The 27,076-nt window shown below is 40.0% G+C and overlaps 1 protein-coding gene across 2 annotated transcripts in view; it reads left to right on the forward strand.

The window, feature by feature from the left end:
- The window catches only part of LOC8043039 (obscurin), a 228,802-nt gene that overhangs the window by 178,932 nt on the left and 22,794 nt on the right, over positions 1-27,076 (forward strand). For both annotated transcript variants that reach the window (XM_040216617.2, XM_040216616.3), the window contains 20 exons: positions 1,488-1,681; positions 2,217-2,369; positions 3,229-3,467; positions 4,341-4,466; positions 7,744-7,919; positions 13,926-13,997; positions 14,926-15,363; positions 16,530-16,736; positions 17,342-17,472; positions 18,291-18,447; positions 19,602-19,883; positions 20,670-20,775; positions 21,117-21,317; positions 22,007-22,145; positions 23,997-24,169; positions 25,160-25,186; positions 25,273-25,425; positions 25,772-25,817; positions 25,975-26,055; positions 26,434-26,648. In XM_040216617.2, the coding sequence (XP_040072551.1) occupies positions 1,488-1,681; positions 2,217-2,369; positions 3,229-3,467; positions 4,341-4,466; positions 7,744-7,919; positions 13,926-13,997; positions 14,926-15,363; positions 16,530-16,736; positions 17,342-17,472; positions 18,291-18,447; positions 19,602-19,883; positions 20,670-20,775; positions 21,117-21,317; positions 22,007-22,145; positions 23,997-24,169; positions 25,160-25,186; positions 25,273-25,425; positions 25,772-25,817; positions 25,975-26,055; positions 26,434-26,648 (3,316 nt within the window). The remainder of the gene's footprint in view (positions 1-1,487; positions 1,682-2,216; positions 2,370-3,228; positions 3,468-4,340; positions 4,467-7,743; positions 7,920-13,925; positions 13,998-14,925; positions 15,364-16,529; positions 16,737-17,341; positions 17,473-18,290; positions 18,448-19,601; positions 19,884-20,669; positions 20,776-21,116; positions 21,318-22,006; positions 22,146-23,996; positions 24,170-25,159; positions 25,187-25,272; positions 25,426-25,771; positions 25,818-25,974; positions 26,056-26,433; positions 26,649-27,076) is intronic.

The following is a 27,076-nucleotide window of genomic DNA, read 5'->3' on the forward strand; positions in this document are numbered from 1 at the left end:
CGGACAAGCAAGATGGATTGCGGGTAAGTAGACGCGCAGGCATTTCTTAGAGTGTATGGACGTCTGTCCATCCTCCCCGAAATTTCGTGTAGTTTTCTGTATACACATTACACACCTGTGGCGAATGTCAGTCCTGTTGGCACGTAATGGAATCGCTGAGAGTCCAGGCGGCAACCTTCTTTGAGGACTGCATCCAAAAGCTCGTGCCACGTAATGATACGTACTTACATGTGCGCGGTGGTTGAGTGGAAAAGTAGCTCCATTGTGTATCTGAATTTTTGTTTGCTAAGACATTTTATCGATGTTGTTTACCCAGCTCACTGGAGGTTAAAATAAAACAGCCCTCGTATGTTCGCAGAGAAATATTAGGGCCACCTCCGTAATGAAGTAGAAATTCTTGACCCGCAATGTTGATCAGTTCGTTATGTTAGAACTATTTCAAGTGTACTAATATATTCGACATTCTTCTACAGCTGAAGCTGATGCCCCAAATGAGTATTAGGTTTGTAGAGTGCCATTTAATTCCAAGCGAAAGGTGGTAAAAATAAGCTATTAATTTGTTCGTGCTGTGTCACGCTCGATGGCTATATCCGCCTTCACTCACTTTGACAGTGCCACTGGAAGCCTCCGATTTGGCGCCCGTTAGGATTTGTTGGCTATCACTTTCATTTTGTTTTGTTATCTTAATGGCAGAGTCAAAATGTAACCGAACATTAGTTATAAAAAAGTCTAACTCCCGCGATAGACTGCTTTGTTCCAAATATTGCTTGGCCCTCAACTAAAGGTAAGTTGCGCACGCCTGCCCAGCGGCTTGCTGAAACTTGTTACATTCAAAAGTGGTCATTTACTTTTCATGCTGTCCCTATTATTGTGCAGATAAAATATTGCGGTTACCTTTTTACTTTGTCTCGCACCATGCAGCACCATGCAAAAAAAAAACAACAGAGAAGTAAGATAGACTTTAAACAGTGCTTCAAAGCCGACGTACACTTTGAGCTTTTCGCCCTTTTCACTTCCTCCATATGCAAATTCTTTCCCTCATTCGTTTCTCCTACCCCAGAGGTTTTCCCCCCTGGCTCCTCCACGTCCACCCCTCTAAGCTGAAAGCACGCGAAACCACGTCAATCTCTTTTAGCGTTCTTTTTTTTTTTAATTTTGAACGACTCGCATTTTGGGAAAGAAGAAAACGAAGAGAATATTCTGCCTTGCACAAAACCAGCTAGTTGAACGGTTATAAGGCGAAAAGACGAGCCATGATGCACTAGGGACGTTACACACCCACTTCTTTTTGGTTTTCACCATGGGTATAGTCCCCCCCTACTACCTCCTCAAAATAGATTTTAAGTCTACCGCAGCGCAGAAGTACAATATCCAAAATGAAATACGCCCGTTATATTGACAAATTTAAAAATACCCTTATCATTTGAAGATCAGGACGTAGTATGTTTGACTGGATATAAAAAGTGGCGTTATCGTTTTCTCTGCAGGAGCGGACACATCTGGAGAACCAGAAGAAAAGCCGACAGTTTCTCCAATTGCGGATGTTAACGTAATGGAAAGCGAGCCGTTCACTTTGGAAACCAAGGTGACGGGAAAACCCCTGCCTGAGGTCCAGTGGCTCCTAGATGGCAAGCCAGTTTCAACATCGGACAACGTGCAACAGAGCTTTGATGGTCGGAAGGTAGATAAGCATATTTTACGTAGTCACGTTACGGCTGATGCCCCATGGACGGCCGTCATTACTTTAGTAATTTTAAAATACATTAATAAACAAATAATTCACTGATGTGTACAAACCTCAAAGAGTGCAAAATCAGAAAATCGCTTTACTTGACATTTCGTATAACTTGGTTTACGTCACAAGATAAAGATAATTACTGGAGTTTAAATTTAAAAACAGTCGACATATAATAACAGCGCACATTTTTAAAAATGGAATTCCAAGAACTATATTGTCAGTCCTCAAAGAATATCATACTTATGAAATATATTTTTATACATCTTGTATGATCTACAGTGGCTCATAAAGATGTTGGGTTATGTCATCTAATACATAATTGTATCCCAATTACGAAATCAAGATCAGCTTTGATATTTGTTTCTATATTTATTTTATGGACTAGTCAAAATGGCGTATCGCTTTAACATGTTCCGTATAAGCAATCTCACTCATGCTTAGGATGCTTCACGGAGTATGACGCATTGTTTCTTCGCAGGCAAAACTTTACGTGAAGAACAGCCGACCGAAAGATGCAGGCCAATACGAATGTCGGGCATCAAACCCTGCCGGGAAGGCATCGGCAACATCGACAGTCGGCGTCACTGCCATGAGCAAACCACGGTTTACGAAGCGCCTAACGGATACTGAGGTACCCATTTCGTGGTTTTATGACGCAACACTGTAATTTTTTCACACATGCGCTTTTTCAATCCTACCGAAGTGCGTTACAGAACTTTCAAAGGTGGTTATATATCTTTGTTTTTAACATCGAAACACACAAACGCTTATGTGGACGTCTTCGCTCCTTGCAAGCGTTTTTTTTTTTTTTTACTAAGTATAAAAATTGTATTTAATGATTCAAGTGTCGTTGGAAGAGCTTTAACTGCGACCCTACTAATCGAGACTCCACCTCTACCGCTATTGGGTAAGTTATTATTAGTATTGTTCACTACACCGTTGTATTTATCAGTGCGAACTTTGGTAAATTCATCTCAAGTTAAAACACCTCTTAAATAAACGTTCTATGTTTTGTCTAATAAGCTGAGGTAAACAAACAGCTGATGCTGGCCAACCACTAATTTGGATAGTAATACCGAATTTGCCACCGTAGTATTATATCACGTGATTGACATTTTTGTGGCTTAAGCATAAAATGGTAATATACTGTTTTCATTTTAAAAATGATTACCCGACATATAAATCTTTAAGCTCAATTAATGGTAATAAAACCCGAAACTCGGGAACACAGAAGGGGAAGAACACAACACAACACAACGCAACACTTGTGTGTTCCTGAGTCTCGGGTTTTATTACCATGAATCATCACCAGCTCGCTTGTTTTTTAAGTATTATTGCAGCTCAATTAATCATTTGTCATCCGGGAATAACCCAAAATAAGCATCCAAATTGATTTTCACTTTGGGTTGTACGGTCGTCCTCGATGTTTTTGAAGAAAAAAAAACGATATATTAAAAGTTTGTGCGTCGTATTCTATTTTATGACTCCAGGGATCTCCCAATGAACCGCTAACATTGGTGGCTAAAGTGGAAGGGAACCCGGAACCCGAAATCACCTGGAAATACAACGGCAAGGTGATCGAGCCCAGTATAAAATACAACATGAGCAAGGAAGGAGACACCTGTACGCTCACCATCCCTTGGCCACAGAGCAAAGACAGCGGCGTCTACGAGTGTCTTGCCAAAAACCCAGTGGGTGAAGACAAGTGTCAAGCTCAAGTCACCATGCGGTACGTTGTAGCCGCTATGGTGACAGCTTTTCTTAGTGGCAGAAAAAGTAGAACGAGTTGGTTAAACGTTCTGGTAACGAGTGCAAAAAAGAACTACGTTACGCGAACTATACGTGGAGCGTAAACTCTGCTCTAGACACAGTTGTTTGACGCCGTCGTTTTGTATGCGTTCCTCTGTATCTTTTGTGATATGAGTTCTGCCAACTGCAATCTCATACAATCTGTGCCATATAAAATGTAAACTTTTTATCCACAAAGTTGAAATGCTACATGCCCGCAAGCACGTCATTTATTTTTCACGCATGGTGTGCGTTCCTGTTGATATCTGCAAAAGGTCGCGCGTCTATGCTCATTATTTGGGACGCATTTCATTGAATGATGTCATTTTCATTGTAACCCAAAACCACAAATGCTTAAAAAACGTCAGGTGTTATTTTTTTTAATTTGCACATGCATGATAATGATTTGTTTTGCGACACCAATGTTTCTATATCTCTAGTCTTAAAAATTGTCAATCCTTACGTGTTTTTATACTTAAAATCCAGATTTTCTTTCTGATATATTGCTCATTTGTTGTAAAAATCATTGTTTTAAATTAGCCCCGATTTGTGTGTAATCTGCTTCACTTTTGATTGCAAAGGCTCCCCAAATAACAACTTGTGTTAAAACTCTATACAATTTCGCAACATGTGCATTTCATTATCCAGTGTGTTCTAATGGCAAATTGAGTAAAGGCTTTGACGCAATTTTTATGTAGCCTTGCGTTTCTGCCTACAGCTGAAGGGTTTTGTTTCGTTTTCTTGAAAGCCTTGTTGTGGTAGCCACCTTATTTGCAAAAAATGGCTATTTAACACCTTCTAATTTTTCTTTCAGTGAGAAGGCGGATAAGGGAGAACCACCATGTTTCTTGAAAAGGCTCGAAAATGTCGAAGTCCCTGAAGGCGATACGGCCCGATTCACGGCGCGTATTGCAGGATCTCCTCTGCCGGAAGTGAAATGGTATTTCTGTTGCTTGCTTCTCACCATGCAAATATGTTTACCTCCACGAATATTAAGAAAGTTCTAGTGGAAATGAAAGTTTCATTATGTAATTCACCACAGTCCTTGCCTTGTCTGTTTATCACCAAGATAAGGCGCGAGGTCATTTCCTACTTCATGTTTCCTGTTTGTGCTTTTTTTTTAGTGCGACGCCTAGTTTCATACAAATGGGGTCTAACAGACTTGCAGGTAACGCGTTACTAGTAATCCGTAACTAGTAACGCGTTACTTGTATCTAGTTACTTTTTTGTAACAAAGTAACGACTAGTTACTTTTCCAGAAGGGGAACAAGTATAATACAAGTGACCCTATTGGGTTATCTGCCCAGATCGCGCCGGTGACTTTCACGGCAAAAAAGCGCCAACAAGAAAATAAAGAAAACGTCCATGAATGCTTTATAACTTATAAAGCAAGGCGTCATTAATTATACAAAACATTGGAAGGTGGCTAAGGCTTCAGAAAAACGACATTTCCAGAGTAACGAGAAAGTAGCTAGTTACTTTTGAGCCTTTTTTAACCTCAGTAATGAGTAACGTAATTAGTCACTTTTTTGAAGGAGTAACAAATAATGGTATTCAGTTACTTTTCTTAGTGGCGTGTACACGTCTGGTTCCGAAAGCCGTTGAAATAAAATTTTTTGTTATCGTGGTGCATTTCACGGGAAATATGCCTGAAAGGCATTTTGTATGAACGCTGAAAATTTCTCAGATAACCGATGATAAATAAATAAACTGATGGGCTAGCTGGTTACACAAAGCTATTTTGTTTTATTTTCACACCAGGTAAATTCGAAATAATTACGAATTAGAAAGCGCATAGCTATTCGTTAATCTGACGTAACAAATAATAATGTTCGCAAAAGATCGAGCTAAATAGGAACCAAAAACGTGAACACTATAAGCACGCATGCGTTATAGATGTAAATTATTTATAAAATTATTTAATATGGGTGTTCTATAGCCCTATACAGTAGACATAGATGAGCGTTTTGAGTAATTTCGAAATTAACATTTTGAACTATTTATCTAGGGGACAGAGCAAAAATGTATGTGCATCTACCATACAAATGTCGCTCATTCGTAAGACACAGGCGCAGTATACGTTTGTTAAAATAAAATCCGCGCTTTATATATATATATATTAAAGCAGGTTAAAAACAATTTATAGCGTTAGTTTTTTAGAGTGTTTTTACTCCATAGTTGATCTGAAAATATCAACAAGCAACTCGGAGCTCAGGAGATTAGATTTACTTTAATCATTTACTTAGTACTTTCAACTGAAAGATACCCAATTCCAAATTAATCAAAACCGAATACTCTTTAACTGAATTTTCTGGTCACTTTACATCGCGATACTAAAATCATTTAATGATCAGTAGGGCCATAATACTTAGGTAGTCTTCTGATCGTATAATTACGTTCAAATAAACCAACACAGTTACATAATAGTAATTACAGGTCTCGAAATCGCAATGGTCAACTAAAATCTAAATGCACAAAAACAAAAAGCAGTTGTGATGTAAAGTTATGTCAAATTATAAACGCGCGTTAAATTATTCGTGTCATAAAATATTCGTCAATTGTACTTCAACTTTGTTCCTTAAGGGGGGACATGGGTCTTTGCAGCCAAAAACTTCCTAAAACTGGATTATTTTCAAAACGGCGATGGCTGTTGTTCTTCTGAATCTACCAAGCTTCTAATTTCGTGGATGAATATTTAAGCTATAAATCAATTTATAATGTCTATGCAGGCTGAATGTGCATTAAAGTTGACTCAAAAACATTGTTTTCACATAACACAATTTTGGGACTCGTTGAAAATTTGCAGGACGGATATCTCAGCATCTACAGCAGTCAGAAATATAACCTTTCTTGAAATGGGTTGCTAAATGTGTAAAGCATACAATGTTCAGAGCAGATATTTTAATTTAAGTCTAGAAAATTTTTTATTTGAACTTTTGTTTTATTACTTGTTATCCATGCATTGAGCACTGAACTTCAATATGTTGTGAAATCACTAATAATGGGTTTATCTTAAAAGTACTTCCAACATTGTATTCTTTACACTTCATAGTATCTGACCATGTGTTAAAAAGGATATTTTGCTGAGCTGTTTTTTCCCTATCATTCCTCCAAACAAAGGCCGGCAAGTTTTAATTATCTTCAGGACAATTCTACTGAATGAAGAAATTATCAGATATATGAAATCAGCGAAAAAAGCTGAACAAGCTTGTGCAGTTTCATTGAGTTTGGTTATAGAATAAGGAAAAATGCTCCAAGACCAGTGTTCCCCCTTAAGCAGCCAAATTCCTCAATTTATCGTTACGTATTTTTTGTAAAGTCAGTTAGATCCATAAACACTCACAATAGTCATGAAAATGTGTTCAATCATTTCATTCGTCTGTTTATTTTTTGTGCTCATGAACACCTGATGCCTTGTTAGTGATGCACAAACAGTGATATAGCTAAACAGTCAATATCCGCTGCACCTAGGGTGATATATAAGTGCTATATGCCAGTCAAGGGACTCATTGAGATGATTTGATTAACAAAGAAAGCAGAAAAAAACTCGTAAAACTCGCCTTAGAACGGGAATACGAATAGATGACGTGAGATTAGGGCAATGAATTAATCAGTGAAGGCATTTATACAAAAAAAAATGTTAAATCTCGCTCACGTTTTCTTGAGTTTAAAGTAGGGCAATTGAAACTTTTAAAAAGTCTGTAATCATAACAGACTGTACGACCCATATTAATATCATAGAAATCCGAAAGAAACGCTTTTGAACACTTCCTACCATCACTAGGCTCGTACACCCAATACAACCCCTGACGATAGAGTGAGGCTTGGACAGAACCAGTGAGAAGTACACTTGTAACATGCAGGTTGACCAGGAAAACTTACGCATAATTCTAGAAATAATACCCAACATACGGAAAGAGGCGGCAATTATATTATTAGTATGTACCTTAAAAGACAAGTGAGAATCTATACTATATACACCAAGATTACGCGTGCACCCGACCCTGCGTAGTGTAAAATTGACAAGCTGCTAAGTCCAGTTAGATAAAAATTGTCATTACTATCACTTGAAGACCACACTGGCCCATGAACATTAAAATAACTCGAAACAGCAATAAACTAAACTTCGTGTGTGTGTGTCTGTGTTGAGGGCAGCAGATGAGAGTTCCCTCTGTAATTTTAGCCCTTACGACTTCTGCGTTTTCTGCCGCACGCAGGTTCAAAGACGGAGAAGAACTTGAGCGCACGCCTCGCCACAAATTCGAGCTTGGACCTGATGGCACGCTGCGTTTGACCATTCGAGACTGTCGGCCCGAGGACCTGGGCGAATACCGAGCTTCGATCTACAACCCTTACGGAAGCGATAGCAGCATGGGAACCTTGCGGGTCAAGAGTAAGAGTCTGATTTTGTGGCATTCTCAGCTTCCCGTCGACCCGCTTGTGTATGGCCTCGCTGCGCTGGGCATCACCATGTCAATGCTTCTCATCATATTCTCACAGCAGGGGAGTATAGAAACTCGCTGTGATAATGTACCGTTTTTCGAAGACTTGAACCAGTTTATATACACGTGCTTGAGCAGCTCATGTGATCCTTGACTCTTTGCTCATACTAGTGCTCTGGCCGCTCCACGACGGGATCTTCGCAATGACATGAGCACTTAAATGTTGACGTAGTTACTCGGAACTATTTGAATTCCTGCATGAAAGGTACCAAACTATAAAATAATGCATGATATAATAACAAAACTGCCTGTGGTCCAGATAACTGAGCAATTCAACAAAGCATTAAATTTATTTACTTTATATGTAACGTACAGACTCCTAGGTGTAGTGGTACATCCTAGGAATTGCCCTGATTTTGTGAGCCCTACTTAGTTTACGTGTTAAGCCGGAGATTGTGTTGATTTTTTAATCGGTATATGTTGTATGGTAGTGGAACATATGAAGTTATTGTATTAAGTGTATATAGTATCGAAATGTTTGACATTCTTTCAACCATGGTGCTTTCGAACATAGATTATATTTTGAAACCCTAAGAAATAGCCTAATACGGTTATTTTGTTTCATATATCCTGTATTATACAGCAAGTCTTTGATAACTCGGAGTCCTAAGGTGTGGAAACGTTGTGAATTCCCTATACTCAAATCAATGAAAATAAATTTAAATGCACTGTAAGTACATGGTGAAAATTAATTTCGATAATCAGAGTGGTGTAATGTTTATTGTTTACCGGATAATTAGCAGAACTCAACAAGAACATGCCACAATAATATGTGAAAGCGTTTATGCAAAGATAAATTATGTACAGAAGCCACTCAAGTATCACGCACCAAAGCCCGATAAATATCAGACAGCAATGTCTTGCCTGTCGCACTATGCGCCAGCGCAGTGTATCGCGTTTCACCAAAGATCAGGTGATGCAAAATTATTTTCAGATTCGCTCTCTGGGATAGATGATGACATTAAAAGGTGTAAAAATGGCGTGCATTAGCTTAAGTGACTTCGTATCTCCTTGCTTTTCACTCAACTAGAGTTATTTTCGGGCGATGTCTGCTCTACACATTTGTAAATTTTGTCTCGTAGTCCCCAGCGAGAACATCTCTACAAATTTTACCCAGCAATTTCCGACTTACTCGACATTTCAATCCACCCAATTTCGATTTCACAAGGAATTACTGTACTTAGCCAGAAGAAAGGTGCTTCCGAGTGTATAAAAAGATCAACTGCCGTTGACTTTGGTATCCTTCGCGGAGATAGCCTACTACATTAATATATACGAACGCGTATGTATTAATATTATAATTAGTTTTGTTTTACATAAAAATGGTGTGAATAATTACTGGCAAACTTTACTTTGTTCCTAAACTCTAAGAAATTCCTCCGCGCTTACTAACCCGCAAAACACTCGAAGAGCCGATCTCTGCGATCTACGAAGTCAGCTCAGCGAATAACGAGGCGGAACATCTGTTTTGACCTCCAAATTTGGTATACACTGTGGCATTACGCCATGCAAGCATGACGCTTTGCATTGCGTAATGCCACAGCGCAGACTTCATTTTCAGGCTCCGCCTCATCATTGGCTGAGCTGATTTCGTAGATCGCATATATATGTGTGTGTTAGTATAAATATGGTTCAGACTAAGCAATATCCATCTAATTTGGACTTGTTTTACAAACAGAAGTTTTCATTTAAAAAACAATTTAACTAAAAATATTGAACTAGTTATGAGACTGTCAGCGCGTTGTAACCATGGCTTTCATAAGAAACATTTATGTAGACTTAGATATATAGTTTTGGATATATTTCAATGAGAAAGTTTTCATTCCATACTGAGTAGACCTTTCCCTGTCCACAGCAACGAAAAGGCAGCGTACGTAAAACTTTGGCCTGTTGAGCTTACAGCTAGGACATACAATACCAACATCGCTCTGTCTTGAAATTTTATTTTTTCTACCGTTTTAACTGGTACACATTTTGTACTGTTACTTCCGTTAAATCCTAGTGTTACTTGTTTCTTGTTTGGCTGTGGGCGTGTCCTTCATAAAGAAATCAAGTAAATCATAGACGAAACTTAATACTATAAATAATTTCAATTAACTGAATTTTTATTCGAAGACCACCCTTGTAAATAGATAGTTTATTTTTTTAATAATGACATACAAAAGGACACCACTCCAATGCTTCGATTTCGATTTTAGAGAGAAAGTCAGAGCTCATTATGCTCTGATTTTTACGAACTCAAACTCAAACAGCAATACTTGTACAATTTATAAATTATTGTATTGACAGCACATAACCCGCTGATATCTACTTAAAAACTGAAAATTAACTAAACATTCTCACTACTGTCATCAGTTCGTTAGCTTAAACATAAATGGTTCGAAGTCGTGGCTTTCAATTGCAATTTTTCTCATTGCGCTATTTTGACCTATATTGACGATATTTGCCAGAAGTCGTATTTTATGTTCACGATGACTGTGTGTAAACATGTGCACGTTGGACTATCAAGCCATAATAATAGTAGAAACGTTATAATAGAATACAGCGCCATGTACGCGACAAGGCCATGAGCGTTAAGCAGCCCCCGGAGATACTGTCTCTTTTTATTAGACGCCGCTCTACGCTTGCTCAAGAACAAGAATTTTCTGTGTATAAGTTCGAATTACTGGGGCTGGCCTTTGTCAATGGACGGAATTTAGGCTACATGGCCAGCTGCAAATTGCATAAAGCGTTTATTTGTTGAGCTCACGGAGGCAATCGAACAGTGTCAGTATGTGTGGAATATAAACTTTGGTCATATTTGACATTGGCATGTATCACAAAAACATGGGTGTATGATGCTGTCCACTTTTTGAAGCTACGAGTGCTATTAAAGCTTACATCGTTTACCACTGTTTGATTTGTGACTTTCTTAATTCTCAAAGCAGTGTTACCTCACACAAAAGTTACACCCACTGCTGTAGACAGCTTCCACCAACCCCAAAATTATTTGATGTAAACGAAAACGTTGACTTGCAACTTGTCAAGAATATCTGATTGTTCTTTGGCTTCGGGAGCTCTAACTTCGCTTCGAAAAGATTAATAACATTTTAACTTTTGTGTAGGCAACACTACAACACCATGCAAATGGTGCCACACACACATATCATACTTGCAGCACATAAACGACATACGTAAATGACAAGAAAATTTAACCATAATGTGTTGAGTTACATACAATATAAGCTGCAGTGCTCCTACGTAGTAAACTGAACAAGATCTCAATATGTGAATATTTGAGGGCAACTTATTAATATAAATAAAATAGTGATATTTTAACAATAGATGACAAAACGCTCATGTTGTAAAAACACTATGCGTAATACTATGCTAATGTGCAAAAAAAGTACCTTAAATTCATTAAAAATAATATTAGGCTGGAAGTGGTTCTATTATATGAAGGATGCTGCACAATACAAACCGCAAGTATTTGCCATATAGTACTCAGGGTTCGTGGCATTGTGCGTTTTTCTTTGAAATTTGGAGACAAATATTATTTATCGGGACCATAGTATATATGTGACACTACTATTTTATTAAAATTGACTCTTTATTCAGACAGTTTCTATTGTGCTGCAACGAATGTCGTTTTAAATGCATATCAAAAATAAGCTATGTATGTGGATACACAGTGATTAACCACAGGAGTACCATAGGTTGTGGATTTTTGTGGAAATACTGAAGGAAAGCATTGGCTCAATCAAACCCTACAAGTAAAACTCCCAATTTTCTTATAAACTGATACGGAGCCAATTCGATTTCAAAGTGAACGAAACGTTCATTCTCTTTTTGTTGAGTCAAACGCCTAAATCACCACGACTAATGTTTACTCACTTTGACGTGAATAAGTCTTACATCCACAATGATTCATTGGAAATGTAGGGTTTTAGTAACAAATTTTGGTTTACAGCAAGTTGTTTCCTTCACAGTTTAACAATGAAATCCATTACCTCGCTGCTCTGTTGAGGCAAGTGACGGTGTCTTAGTGCGTGGAACTTTTTTTTACAATTTAGTTCATTTTACCCACCATGTAAAAGCGGAACAACTTTCGCGTCAAACAAGTTTCGTAAATAACCAGGCGAGAACCCTTTCACGGAAAACTTGAGAGTGACCTATGTATTTAAAAGTTAGTACGTGCTGGGTAAGTGTTTCGCAGCTTTCATTCTAGCGGTTAAAATTTCAAGTTCGATGCCGGCTCTTTCCAAATGTATACTGCGCAACACAATGTGGACCAACACGACATCGACACTTTTTCACATTTTACTCATGTTATCTATTATCTAACATGAAAATGAATCTTCTAAGTTGATGCTACGCATATGCACATTTCGTTGCAGTATAAATTTTTTGCGAGGCTTTTATCGGCAATCATGTGTTTGTGCTAACTGTGCTGCGCTCAGTACAACTCTGTTATCATGGCGCCGACAAATCGTTTCAACGTTTTAATGGGAAACTTCAAAAGGTATGAAACTTTATCTTTTAAGTATTTTATCGTACTCTCAGGAAGTGCATAAAGCGGAATGCTCAATCTAAATGAGACGATTTATTAGAACACAGTTTCTCGCAAATTTTATTTACTGTTTGCGGTGTACAAGTAACGTTCCTTACTTACTGCTGTATGTCTACTATTATTTTTAATCCAAAAACATAACTTAATATCCAGCCTTAAGAGACCCCTCCGAACACTAATGCAAATCTTTTTATGGTAGTCTTTTTTTCGATACATGTTCCCTAGTTCTCCTGCATTTCTGACAATTAGAATGTCAGCAACTTGACTAAAACTTGCAATAATCAAACACACAATGTTACTTGCCTCGAGTGCTCGCACTACACCACTGAAGTTTTAAATATGTGAGATTGACAGAAGACAAAGTAAATCTTCTATACCGTTGACAACACGATAAACTGTAAGGATAGCTAGGGATATACGCAAACTAAACTTCAGTGGTTTCCTCGACGCACGAAAACCTAATTGACCAAAAACCCTAGTCGCTAGGCACTGACCACGCATCAACAGTCGCCCTTCTCTCCAGGTCATATATTCGTCATTTTATTTTGCTATACAAAACTTCAGGTAAAAAAAAAGGATATATTAACCAATGAAAGACAGGGAAGTCAGCCTGAATCAAAAACAAAACATGTTATGCTCTCCCTCAGTTAAATGTGCATATAGTTCTAGGGAAGTAAACAAAAAGACATATTTTCAAACATTTGGGATTTGTTGACCTCGTTCCAATAGTCAAACATGCGCATGCAACTCTTTCCCTAGTTTTCCCTCGTCTCCATGTTTGACTAAGGGACATCCTAAATTTCAACAGAAGTTAAGTCGGCACCACAAATTTCGTGATCTCCATAAATGCTCAATAAAGGCAGATTTATTTAATATATTTCCTTTAATATATGTAAGTTTTTGTAATTGATTTTATATTAAGAATACAACATCATGCGCCTCCCCCTGTGCTACCCCACCCCATTCTTCTTTTTTTTTTTTGTGGTATATGTTACCTTCGATATTTTCCCGCCGTGCATTTCATGACACCAACTGCTCCAAACAGGGTTCAGTATAGTAGAAGCAAGAGAAATTGTCTTGTGGCACGAAGCAACACAACCAATGAATTGTGTCTTTTCAAAACTAACACGTGCCTAACAAATAACTGCATTCAAGGTTTACTTAACAAAAAAAATCTAAACTCATATGCTTCATCTATGTATTGCAACAAACAATCCACTAAAACTACCTGTAGTACTTAATGCCAAACACCGTGTGTGTTTAGTGTGCTAACCTGATAGGTAAGTTATTGGCAATTGATTTTTGTTATTTTGTTTGTGCCGCCAACAATTCTCCCTCTTCTGTCCAGGCCCTCACGACACCGGGAAGCGGCGTAGTATTGCTGACAAATATCCAGAGTATGAAAAACCTGATAGAACTGGTGAGCATTGCACTACGCGTTCATGAACAATATGAATTGTTCAGAACGAATATTTTAGAGTGCTTAGTTTGCCGACGTTGATAGTGTGGATATATCATTGACTCTCAAAACCGAAATCCCCCTCCCCCCCCCCCCCCCCCAAAAAAAAAAGAAGAAATAAAAGACCACTCATTTTAGCAATTTAGCCTTTATATACTTGCGATTTCACATGCGTCCTTCCAACCGGATTGTTTCTTGTTCCCAAAATATTTTATAAAATATAGCCGCAATTTCTGTTTAAACATTTTGAGAATCAGACCGGTCTAATGCGGAGAGAAAGTTCGTCTGCTTCTTGCACAGGGGTTGCAATGATTTCAGATCGCCGAGCTTTTACTGGCTGACTAACAAAAATAGTGGGTAGACCTCGAGTCATCTAGCATTGAACTCTACCCACTATCCTTTCAGTCAAAGCCAATCGAAGCTCGGTGTCGTTCTGACGTCACCACAACTCCTGCGCAAGAAACAGACGACTTGCTCTCCGCATAAAACAAAAATGCATCAGGTCCCAATTTTTTTTTCTTTGAAACATTCAAAGAATCTTGTTATCAAACTTTTTTATCAGTCAAAATAAGTATATGTTCCGATGACGCATTGCAGACCCAATTGATTCAAATGAGTGCTACAGACGTGGAATAGTGCACACGGACACTTGTGCACATAGAATTGTGCGCAGCTGTGCACAATATTTGTTCAGATTATCAAAATTTAAGAACTATCATTCAAAGGCGACTACAGTCGTCTGCGGTTTCATACAGTCCGAGCTTCCCGTCTCTGCATCCAGTCCTGTAGCCACAACCCCCTTGTTCCTCAAAACAGCATTACAATAGAGATAGACCCTGTGTCGTTCGCCACGCATGTCTTTCTCTCTAGCTCCTTTTATCTCTTCCAGAGCCCGGACTCGGTAGTGCACCCTCCCCATACGAGCCACCTCAGTTGAATGGTTATGCCTCCCACCCCGGAGGCGATCGTCGACGTGAACCGTACGGTGCCCCGTACAGTCACGAGCTTCCTCCGGCAGAACCCTACCCGTCCCATCGACCATTTGACCGCCCTGACTATACACCGCATTCGCGGCAGGCACCCCACCCAGAGTACGACGACCTTGACAGACCCCACGACAGGCGCTACAAGCCCTCGGATCAGTACGAGCCGTATTCTGCAGGTGTTCCAGCGGCGTTGACAGACAAGCCGTACATACGTCGCATGACCGACCGCGACCTCACACTGGGCTGGAAACCGTACATTCCCAGCGGCTCACGCGTTCCAGTAACGTACAACGTGGAAATGGCGCCCCTTCCGGACGGCAACTGGGCTCCGTATAAATCAGGTACTACACACCAAAATTGCTTTCGTTTTTTGTTTTTTTTTTCTTCGCTTACACATGATGAGTAGATTGCGCTCCTTCAATTATTCTGTTTTAGTTGACTAACTCGTTAGACGCTCGTAAATTGAGGCAGCGTTGGATTAAAGAGATTTCAAACAATTGATAATTGTTGAAGCCATTTATATTAATATGTCGTATTACACCTGAGACTGCGGTGGAAGAAATCGGAAGAACTTTCAGTAGAAGGAACAGACACAGAGAACGTCTCAAGAAATCGGAAGAACTTTCAGTAGAAGGAACAGACACAGAGAACGTCTCAATTGAGACGTTCTCTGTGTCTGTTCCTTCTACTGAAAGTTCTTGCGATTTCTTCCACCGCAGTCTCAGGTGTAATACGACATGATTAGCTACCACCAGCTCGCCTGCACTCTCACCGTCTTTTCACTAATATTAATATGGTTTTAAACAGTATTTATATAAAACTGCAGTAAAATTATTAGTGTTTTTTATGCTATATTTTTTTCCCTTGTGCTTCAGCGAATTTCAAATTATCGGCAAGTGTGTCTCACTTTTATATGCTTAACAAACACAGGCTTAATTACCGATCGCCGAATGCAAAGGGTGAGGAGGGGAGATGCTGAGAGGAAAATGACTAGTGTCGCTTCAATCCCCTGCTGTACTTTCTTACTTATGCGCCTCTTTTTTCTCCTTTCGGCGCAAAAGAGAGAAACCATATCAATATTTTTATCGCGTTTCCTTTATCAAGACACATTATAATATCTCTGTCAGTATTCAAATAATTGGAGCATGTCGCTTAAGTTAGAGTCCTGAAAAGACGACGTAAAAAGCTGCGCTATTGCGCCAGATATAGTACATGATTAAGTTAATCGTGTACTGCACATACCTATGGCGCTTCAGAACCCAAAGATCCTGGGCTCGATCCCATCCTCTGCCTGCTTCGAACAGGATGAGCACCGGACCGGCGTGTGGTCGTGTATCACTGCTGCGTGATGCACGTTAAAGACCCCAGACTAGCGGCTGTACTGCACTGGCTAAATTTCTCATCTAGTAAAGCAGGGACATGACATGTCACTAGGGGCAGTCGAACTTCCTGCTGTCTAAAATTCCGTACAACAAATTACATTCGTTATGTTTTATTCTCTGAATAGGCACAAGAGATACACAACTTGACATCAGAGGACTGGAACCCTTCAAGGACTACCGTTTCAGAGTACGAGTAGGAAATAAGTATGGTCTTAGTGACCCGTCCCCATATGTGACCGCTCACCGCAGCCGGCTAGGAGGCCCCCCGCCTGTCCCGAAGGAATTCAAGCCGAAAGACTATGAACTAGAACATCCTCCACTGGATAAACAAGGTACCTGTGATATCATCACCATAAGTGACCGTGAAAAATATGCCACATCTGCGAATGTTCTATTAAAAATGTGGCCTATTTTTTCAATTACTTATTTAGCTTATTTATTTTATTGTTTGAGGTTTAAATGTTAATAGCATTATATCGGTGAGATCTGATTATATTTATCGTTGAATATTAAATACTACTAAAATCTTCGTTGATAGAAAAGCATTTTAAAACATACTTAGAGGGCGTCAAGCACCAATTTTTTGTCAAAAGAAACGCTCAACTTCTCTAATAGTATAGACATTTTTTTTAAGATGTAGCCATACGTATCAGTCTCTATTAACACTGTGTTTTATTTACAATTGTATCAGCGCGCGTTGCCTTTTTCAGTTCTTCGAGAACATCCAAGAAATAAAAATATAACCCGGTTCTTGCAATAAGTCTTCAAGTACGCTTTAGGTTATTTTTATTACTATGCTTTGTTTTTCTTGGAACAGGGCTCTTTTTTTTCATTCAACGAAGTTAATGTTTTTCTAGGGGTGTCAATTTTGTATGCAATGTCTTGTATTCAAGAATTGAAGCAGGGCTGATTTTAATAGCGCACGATTTCATACTAGGAACTGCACCATATTTCGTGCGCCGTGAGGAGGATACTATGTATGGCATCCAAGGCCACCCTGTCAGCATTGAATTCTGGGTATATGGCTACCCTCAACCGAATATTACATGGACTTTCAAAGGAACAAAGGTGACTATCTCGTTGACATTAGTTTATCTATGGTGCATGGTCATGATTATGTTGAGAATTTAAAAACTTGCGAAATCATCATCATTCTCTAGTTCCACCTACTCGCGTTACCGATCTATTTATTAACAGAGGTAACCGCATTATTATAGTAGTTTCTTCCTCTTTGTGCTGGTTACACGGAACTGTTTCTCTACCTTATGTAAAGCGACATCGCAATGGTGTCTAGCCATTTCAAAACATGTTCACCAGTTAAGTATCTAGATTTATAACTAAGATAAAATTCAATTCTTATTTTAATTAATGTGTTGGGTTGCGTGGTAGAAAGTTCGTTATAATTAACTCAGATCAAGAGCTTTCTTAAGGAACTTAATGAGCGTGTTGGCAAATATTTTCAAGAAATAAAAGCTTCCAACTTAGCGGGACGAAAACAAACAGAAGGTACATGCTTTTTTTTTTCCTCATTGTCTTGGTATGTTTTACGCTGTTATTTCGTGTGGGTTACTAGACATGGCCATATAGTTCGTCTACTGAATATATCAACATCTTGACTCCTGCTTGCCTTTGGGTATTCTCAATTTCATCCTTCGTTCTTAAAATATTTTCAATAAATGTTCTATGTATCTCCATTCCTAGTGTTATTTACTTGTGTCTGTTAAAAACAGCTCTATTTTAACCATTTTTCAATTTCGTCTAACAAAGTCGTCACATGGTTGTGGAGATTATTTTTTTAAATTATTATTAGTCGTACACTTTCGGTCATGCGCAGAAAATGATTCCATACTAAAATATCTGAACAATACCTATGGCTTTTTTTTCAGATTGAAATGGGTGGCAGGTATAACTGCATGCAAGACCGAAACGGCCAAGTAACTCTATTCATAAGTCGAATGACTGAAGACAACGTGGGTAGTTACACATGCACAGCCGTCAATGAACATGGCGAAGCCATGAAGAGCATCTACCTGGAGCTTGCTGGTATGTGCCCGTGATCCCGGACAACTCTCATCCGTAAAATAACACATGAGTCACATGTCGCACGGGCCGTTGCCTACTTCTCATTTTTCTCCGCGAACACACTCAGAGAAACAAGAACGGTATTAAACAGTAAAAAAGGAATAGATACAATTCCCAATATTAACAAACTTTCTCTCAAGTGTTCTCATCGATAGCAAAGAAAATTGTGAAGGTAGGTACCAAAACCGCGCCAAGTAAATCGCTGCAAAACCATGAAATGCACCAGTAAATCCATTAAAAACACCACATGTGTACAGTTGTGGACAAAGGAAGTTGAAATGACCGAGCGACTTCCGAAAGATACCGGTGGCGCTCGGTCTTGTGTCAAGGGTATACAGTTGGCGCACCAGGTTGCAATGGTGTATAGTATCTGACTCAGCATAATTCTGCCAAACATTGCGCACTGTTGTACGCACGTGCTGCTATCGGGGGCATTTCTAGATATCATCACTTCTGCCTGCTACAGACATCCGGAAAAAAGACAGTTTTATATTGCGCGCAGGAGCAGACGCAAGTACTGGGCGTTTGCGTTAGCGACCCGTGCTCTATACTGCACAAGCGCCGTACGTACGCAACGCAGCGAGCTACGCGCACGTACGCTCGCTATCGATATTTCCGTGCGTACACAGCGGCCCTCTGCGTGCCCTTCTCGTTTCTCCAGCTCGACCGAACACCGACCTCTTGAATTGCTTGGAGCAGTTTACATGGACGCATCTAGATGATGCTGCGACTGCTTGCGTATGCCATTGCGCAAAAAGACAATGAGCGCAGTGACGATGCATTCTTGGCGCTCCGTGATCGGCTCTATCGGATCGAGCACCGGCTGCGGCCGGAATTCAAATGAAGCAGAGTAGAAACGGGGAAAAAAAGCAGCCTGGCTCGGACAGCAATGGACACTACACTCTCATCTGCATGCTATCCCTCCTTGATGGCTCAACTTGTCGCGCCGAGGAAAATTTCGGTCGACGCTCGATGGTTTTAGCTTGCAGTGTTCTTCACTGTACGTTGTTTTAGCTCCTTCTAAACAATCTTAAGTTGGACGTTTCATTCCCAGTGAGGATACTTATTTTCGCCTTGAGGAACAGTGCTCACCTGACACCTGTGCCATATTACAGAGGAGCCCGTCTTCACCAAGAGGCTCGAACCAACCACTATCATGCTGCGTCGTGGCGGAGAGCTCCAGTGCCGTGCGATTGGAAAGCCATATCCGAAGATCAAGTGGTTCAAGGACTGGCAGCCCATTTGCAATTCCTCTCGTGTGAACATTATATGGGAAGCGCCTGACATCTGCACCTTGACACTGAATGACTCTATATCACGCGACGCTGGACTCTACTCGTGCTCAGCCTCCAATATCGCCGGTACAACCTCATGCTCGGCAATTCTTACGATTGAAGGTGAGTGTCCTATGCCCATTTACACATAAGAACCAACAACAACCTAAAACTCAGCTATCTTTCCCTGATAAATTTAACTGGGAAAGAGCTCTTGTGCGAAATCTGAGAGTTATGTAAATCACGAATTCGTGTATGTAACATTAGAATTTAAAAAAAAACAAGCGGGAACAAATCTTTAGAGCCGCTTCATGCGGTCGCCGAACATTTCAGACGCTCTTCCATTTTTTTTCGTTAGTTATTATGACATATCTTTCTACCAGGACGTTTTTTGCAACTAACACCTGCACTCTAGAAAGAAATGTACGTGAGTTCACTTTCCTCCAGAACATGAGACAACGAATCACGGCGAACAGTACCAGGATCCTAGCGTACGACGAAGTTCACCATACTAGTAGAACAAACAAAAACAAAATAAATTGTGCATAGGGACAATGCGCGTGACGTTTCACTGGCTCATTGTCCCTGCGCACATGACATGTTTTAGATCTAATCTAATAGGACCGCAGCCATACTTGTCTTGGAACTTATTACTTTATTCGACATTGCGGCGCATGCTTTATACTGCATGATTCATACTTGGAAGCTATTTTTATTCAGTAAAATAATTGCGATGCTTCTCAGGAGGCTATTGCTTAAAACTTTCAGGTAGGCTTGTATGCAATAAATAATGTCAAATACGATGTCCTGTTGGTGTTGTTGTTGTTGTAGTTTTCTTTTTATATATAGAATGTAAGAGTGATGAAATTATTACTGCTGCAAATGATGATTATATGAATCTCATCGCAGAATCTCAAGATGAATTTGACCTGAACACCTACCGCCAACCCAAGCTGGTCAGACCTCGATCCAAACATATTGATGAATACTACAACCTTGGTGATGAACTCGGCAGGTTAGTAGCGACACTCATTTTATAGCATCATTCACCCTTAATGTTATGTTAATTTTTACTTATACATATTATAGTAGGGTTTATAAGGTGACACGAACTTGCACCTGATTTTTTTTTTTTTGTCGTGTCAATCAATTTACATATTCTGTAGTCAACAAAATGTGCGAAGTTAACAAAATAGAATAAACCAAAGTTTGTATAAGTTATAGTCTGAGTATAATAAGTAATTCTTGTTTTGTTTCTCTGTGGGAGCTCTCAGATCACCTTCTCTCTTTAATATTGTAGTCAATGCAATATCATCTAAAATTACGGATTAATATGCATCGCTTAATTCATTTCAGAGGTACACAGGGCGTTGTTTATCATGCTGTCGAACGACCAACAGGCAAGAACTACGCTGCAAAAATGATGCACGGCAAAGGCCAATTCAAGGACTGGATGAAAGCCGAGCTGGATATGATGAACCAGCTTTGCCACCCTCGTCTCGTTCGCCTGTGGGATGCGTTTGAGACAAAAAATTCCATGTCCCTAATAACAGATTTGTATCCTTTTTATGTCTGAAAAAGTAGATAGTAACGGAAGTGTAGTTATTTCGAACGTGTTATAGGGAATCTTATAGGATTCCCTATAAGGAATCTTATAGGGAAGCTACAAGTTTGGAGACATGTACTCTGTCCTTGGTTTGTACGTTTAAGACCCAACAATTAATTAAAACGTTATTTAAAATCAGCCTATATTTTAGAATATATTTCTTTTTCCGCCGGCCAACATTATAGAATAGGGTAAACATCTAGTGAGTCACGAAATCAACGCAGCCTTAACTTTTACGGACACAGTAATTATTCTAATAACTCCACGATGCGAAGCATGTGCCGCATGCGCATGGCACTACAGCCAGGATGAGTGGACGACTCGTGTTTTAGACGGAGTTTTGAGTTTCCGAACGTTTTAAACGTTCTGAAACAAGATATAACCTCACCAACAAATGTTACGTAACCGATGTTTTTTTTTTTTTTTTTTGCTTAGTTTAGCGGACAAGGCTTCAGATGGAGCCTCATTTAATTTAAAACTCAACGAGTTTTGAAATTCTGCCAGTCAATAAAACTAACTAATAAAATCCTGCGCGAAAAAAATTGGCCCCAAAAGTATGGGTTATTCCAGTTGGATCGCGTACTTTCAACCATGCAAAGATGAAAGTTGTGGGACTCCTTAGCTCCAAAAATGCTCACAGGTGCGGTGGTGGCGAACTGCTGGACAACATCATCAGTAGGGACAAGCTCACCGAGCATCAAGTGGCGAATTACATACGGCAGATTTTGGAAGGGCTAAATTACATGCACGCTCAAAACATCGGTCACCTGGGTCTCACAGTAAGCACAAAGTTTCGCTCTCCCCACGTGTGCTAACAAAAAGCCTTTTTGTGTTCATCCGCATAAAACTGCGTCAGTAAATTTATCCGCAGGCGTATTTTGAGCTCGAGACCAGCCAGTAGATGACAATATATACCCAAACTCAGGGCTTGCCCAGTCCCGATCGTCAATTGAGTTTGCTCCGCATTCAATGGGATTCTGACATTAGGGAGTTTTAGGAAACCGTTTTTGCACACCCGATACGGTACGATGCGCTCTCCGGTACGAACTGCGCATGCGCGAGTCTTCTGCGGTAGCGCATGCGCAGTTCGTACTGCGCATGCGCAGTTCGTATATGTAGGGGCCATCGTATACCGTGTTGGATGCGCAAACACGGTTTCCTAAAACTCTATTAGCCGATAAGAACGCCAAAAGAAGGCAACAAGAGGCGTGAGTGTAATGATCCACGAGCCCTGACAGTAACTATAGGGTGTTTTTACATGACGTCAGTCCGCCATTTTGTTGTTAGAGTGAGTGAGTGAAAAAAAAAAATGTTTCATCAGAGGAGAAAAAAAGAAGGCACGACGAAACTCACCAGCTTTTGAGCACTACTGCATTGAGGATGTCCTGCGAAACTTCGGAATACTGGCTTTCAGCACGCGCCAGCAGCTCATAACGGCACAATGGTGGACGAAATTACGTCAGTGAAAACACTTTATAGTCTAACTTAATTATCTTGACTCTCTCGCATGATTCCAAAGATGCGCATCGTTTCTTTTCTATACTTTCCCCTTCGACTAGAATGTGGCGAAACAATTTTATCTAGCTGTCGTGTATATCGATATACTAAATACGAAATCGTATTAAAAGACAAAGTGTTTCGATCCCTCTCAAACTTTTTTTAATAATAGGTCTTCTTGCCCTTAAAAGAAAACAAGTCTGTAATTTGTTATTTATGTTTTGATGTGTTAAACTACAGGGTGTCAAAAAAATTTACATGTTTTTTTTGTTTTTTTTTGTGACCTCTAGCGCTACCTTTGGGCAGACAATGAGTGTTCGGCGATGCCTAGTTTATTTTTGCGGTAAAAAAACCCTGTAATTTTTTTATTGTGACACCCTGTATATTCACAACCCCTTTTTAGATTTTGTACTGAAATGTTTGCGTGTTCACTCTATTAAAAGAAGGGGTTGTATTGACTGCCTGGTGCATTAAGTGTATCGATGAAAAACGCTGATCTGTTAACATTAACATGATTGCCTCGAGTGAATTTAAGAAAATAAAGTGCAGGTACATAATCCATGTCCATAAGGTAAACACTGTTACCCTTAACATCGACATCGTCGATTTACCACGTTGTTTTTTCGTATTACTAAAACTTGTTTTTTCGCAACTGTCAGTGTGGCACCACATACACGCCGTGAAAAGAGTCTTTGAGTTCCCTTTCCTGGCAGAACACCGAGACAGCCAATCACGGCAAAAAATAGAAGGATTCCAGCGAATGACGAAGCTCAGAATACAATTAGACGTAAAGAATGTCATATGCGCAGGAACAATGTCATGTGCGCAGGGGCAACACTTGCTCGTTGCCCATTCGCGCATCGCCTCTGCATTCAGTAAATCACCGACTCTTTTTACAGCGTGTTTTAAGGTACAGCGACCGACGCTAACATAGATCAGCGGAACACAAATCGCCGATGTCGAGTTCGGTGAAACTGCGTTGAACAGTGAACAAGATGCGCATCATATATTATGATGCAATGTTTTACTTATATATTCTGATGCAATGTTTTACTTAACTGAGAGTTGAGAAGACCTATTATCAAAAGTAAACAAAATCCCCTGTCCGACCTTTCTTTTCTTTTTTTTTTCAGCTCGGGGATGTCTTGGTTACTCGCGTGGACAGTGAGGACATTAAGATCGGAGACTTCGCGCTTTCAGCGCGTTTACCAAGGGGCAAGACTTTCATCCAGGAATACGGCCATCCTGAGTATGTGGCTCCCGAGATTGCGAGCAAAAAGTCTGCGAGCCTTGCTTCGGACATGTGGTATGCTGATATTTCTAACTTCAAGTGTTGTTGTGATTATCACTGTGAGGAAGAGTCAATTATCTAGGAACAAGTATGGATGATCATTATCGTACGTGTCGCTGCCCCTTTGGAGAAATTTGGTTGTCTCCGATCTGCGCCGATAACTATTTTGTTTAAAAGCACAAACTCAAGCTGGTCGTTGGTCACTTTAATTCATATAACAATTGGTGTGAACTTTTATCAGTGGAACGGGCGCGGGTACAAAGTTCTGGAAAATGTGAGAAAAAAACTTTTTGGCTCTACACATTTACCCCGGCGTGTTGCACAACGCTGCACATAACTCATAAGATGACGTATACGCCAATTTTTAATTATATATATATATATATATATATATATATATATATATATATATATATATATATATATATATATATATATATATATATATAAGCCTTGTTCAGTTAGTGCATAGTCCGAGGAAGCGCTTTACAAGCTGTGGACGATGCAGAGTCGACACGCTGCAGGGCTTTAACTTTGAGTTGCCGTAACTGCAAACAATACCCCGGAGTGCGCTCAAAATTATTTTCTAATATTATACACAATTTCAAGCATTGTGTTCTAGGTGCCCCGTTTATACATGTGAGTCAAGGCAAATTTGGCGGGCTTACAATTGCACGAGCTTGCTCACACGAGCAGAAATATGGCGATGCCCAGACTCGTTTCCTGCAATCGTGTACTGTTTGAAAGTACAAGAATAACTAAAAAACAAAGATTGCTCTTTTTTCCTATTATAGGAAGTTTAATAATATTTGTGTGTTTATATCTGAAGTAAGCTTTTCTTTGCCTGATTGGTGTGAGTATCTATGCTGTACTTTTCTGCAACTCCAACTTTAAATAAATTGAAAATACTTTATTCTCCACAATTAAAAAGCTCCACACTAGCCTGAACTATTGATCGGTCATAATTACCAATTTAGTCCTAATACGATATTTTCAACTTTCCAGGAGTGTCGGAGTCATATCCTACATTCTGTAAGTACTTGATATGTGGTTTCATCGATAGAAAAAAAAACGGACTATTATTGCGGACTTCTAATTATATATTTTATTTTGACCAGGCTCAGTGGAATTTCGCCATTCCTCGGCCAAAATGACCGGGAAACTCTGAAAAATGTGCAAACGGGAAAAATCAACTTCCTCCATGACGGCTTCGCCAAGGTTTCAGATGATGCACGTGACTTCATATCAAAGCTCCTGGTGTTTGACCCGAGGTACGTTTCAGAGGAGCACTGCGCGCTGCGGTAAAAAGAATATGGAAATAATAAACGATAATAGAAGGTTTCAGAATATGGGACCCAACGCTTGGGGGCCCCAAAACAACCTGGAGCGGCGCACTTCGCATGGGCAATGCGACGCCTCAACCTGCTCGGGGCACCCGAAGCGTCGGAGCCCCCTACTCTAAAACTCTATATCGTTGCGTGCCAAACAAAATATGACAAAACAAAATTAAAGAATCGTGGCACAGGGTCTGAGGGACCGCCATTCAGCGCAACAGTTTGCCGAGAAATTGAGTAAACATTGGAATTCACCTTCAATGTCTGTATTTTCTTTTCTCAGCGAAAGACTTGACGTAAGGGCTGCTCTTGCCCATCCCTGGCTGAAGGTGAATATCTCTCTTTTTCTAGCCCGATTTTCTATACCAAAGCCTGGTAAACTCCGTGTATTCATTTTATGCTAACTAAACAAAACTTTGCGGATTTCTAGAAAGGGAGCAGTGTCTTCACCATTTTCGGTGCCTCCGTAATTATATTTTTTTCCAGATCACGGAGAGGCCAGACAGAGGCGAAAGCCTTTCAAACATTGACAGGCTGCGAGACTACCAGAGAACATGGAAGAGTTGGGTAATTCAATAACATTTATTTTCACTTGGCGCTCGAATAGCACCATATCTGGAATAAGCATTTTCTTCCAGGGGCTAGATTAGACTAATCTACGAGTCTTATACGCTAAAGTTCCATTGTCGGCAACAATTATTGGGCTGTAGTTCCTGACAGAGTGAAAATGGCAGAATGGTCTTTCAGTTGTCCCACGTGCACGCGCAGCACGCGCAGCACGCGCAGCTGTTTTCAACTTGTCAGTGACTAGACCCCCTAATTTTTCCGACCTCGTCATGACCGTGAGGAGTAAAAAAAGAAACACCCTTTTATTCGACATTCCGCTCTGATGGAAATGCGCGTTTAGTGCGAACAAGTGAGTGCAGTGTGTTTGGTTGTTCGCAGTACGCAAACGCTTCCTGCCGGCGCCACTACCGACGACGGCCGATGGAGTCATGCTTCACGCATCCAAGCAAAATGATCTACCCACCGGACGAGATGTACACGCCACCTGCAAGCCCCGAGCGAGAGGTGGAGGGCCTCAAAGCCAGACGTCAGGTGGACGACACTCAACCAGGAAAAGGCGCTCAGGACCGTCTTGACATCGGTTCCGAAAGCAGGTAAGTCTGTGCCATATCTCGCTTACTTCGAATAGAAGTGACAGACGGCAGTGTAGATTTCGACGTCCACTGTCGAAATAATTTCGCGCGTTATTTTCAAGTTTGTGACGTTATTTTGTAAAGGCGTTAAATTAATTGTTATATTCTTAGGACTTTCCCTGCTAAAATGACTGTCTTCTTATTTTGACGTAACTGTCAAGAACATCACTGCTCAAGAAACATAAAAACAAAAATTAAGGTTGGCATTCACACCGCTTTCTTTGACGTCCCAATTGTCTGGTATCCACCCAGCCACGATAAAAAGAACTTCAAATAAAACGACTCAACCGTCAAAGAGAGGAAGTTTGGATGCAGAGCGCGACTTTGCAACCGTCCAAAGAAGCGCTCGCACAAAAATAAAGACCAAAACAAAAAACAAACAAAAAAAT

Source organism: Ixodes scapularis, unplaced genomic scaffold (assembly GCF_016920785.2).
Source record: "Ixodes scapularis isolate PalLabHiFi unplaced genomic scaffold, ASM1692078v2 PGA_scaffold9__187_contigs__length_104089568, whole genome shotgun sequence".
Classification (NCBI taxonomy): Eukaryota; Metazoa; Arthropoda; class Arachnida; order Ixodida; family Ixodidae; genus Ixodes; species Ixodes scapularis.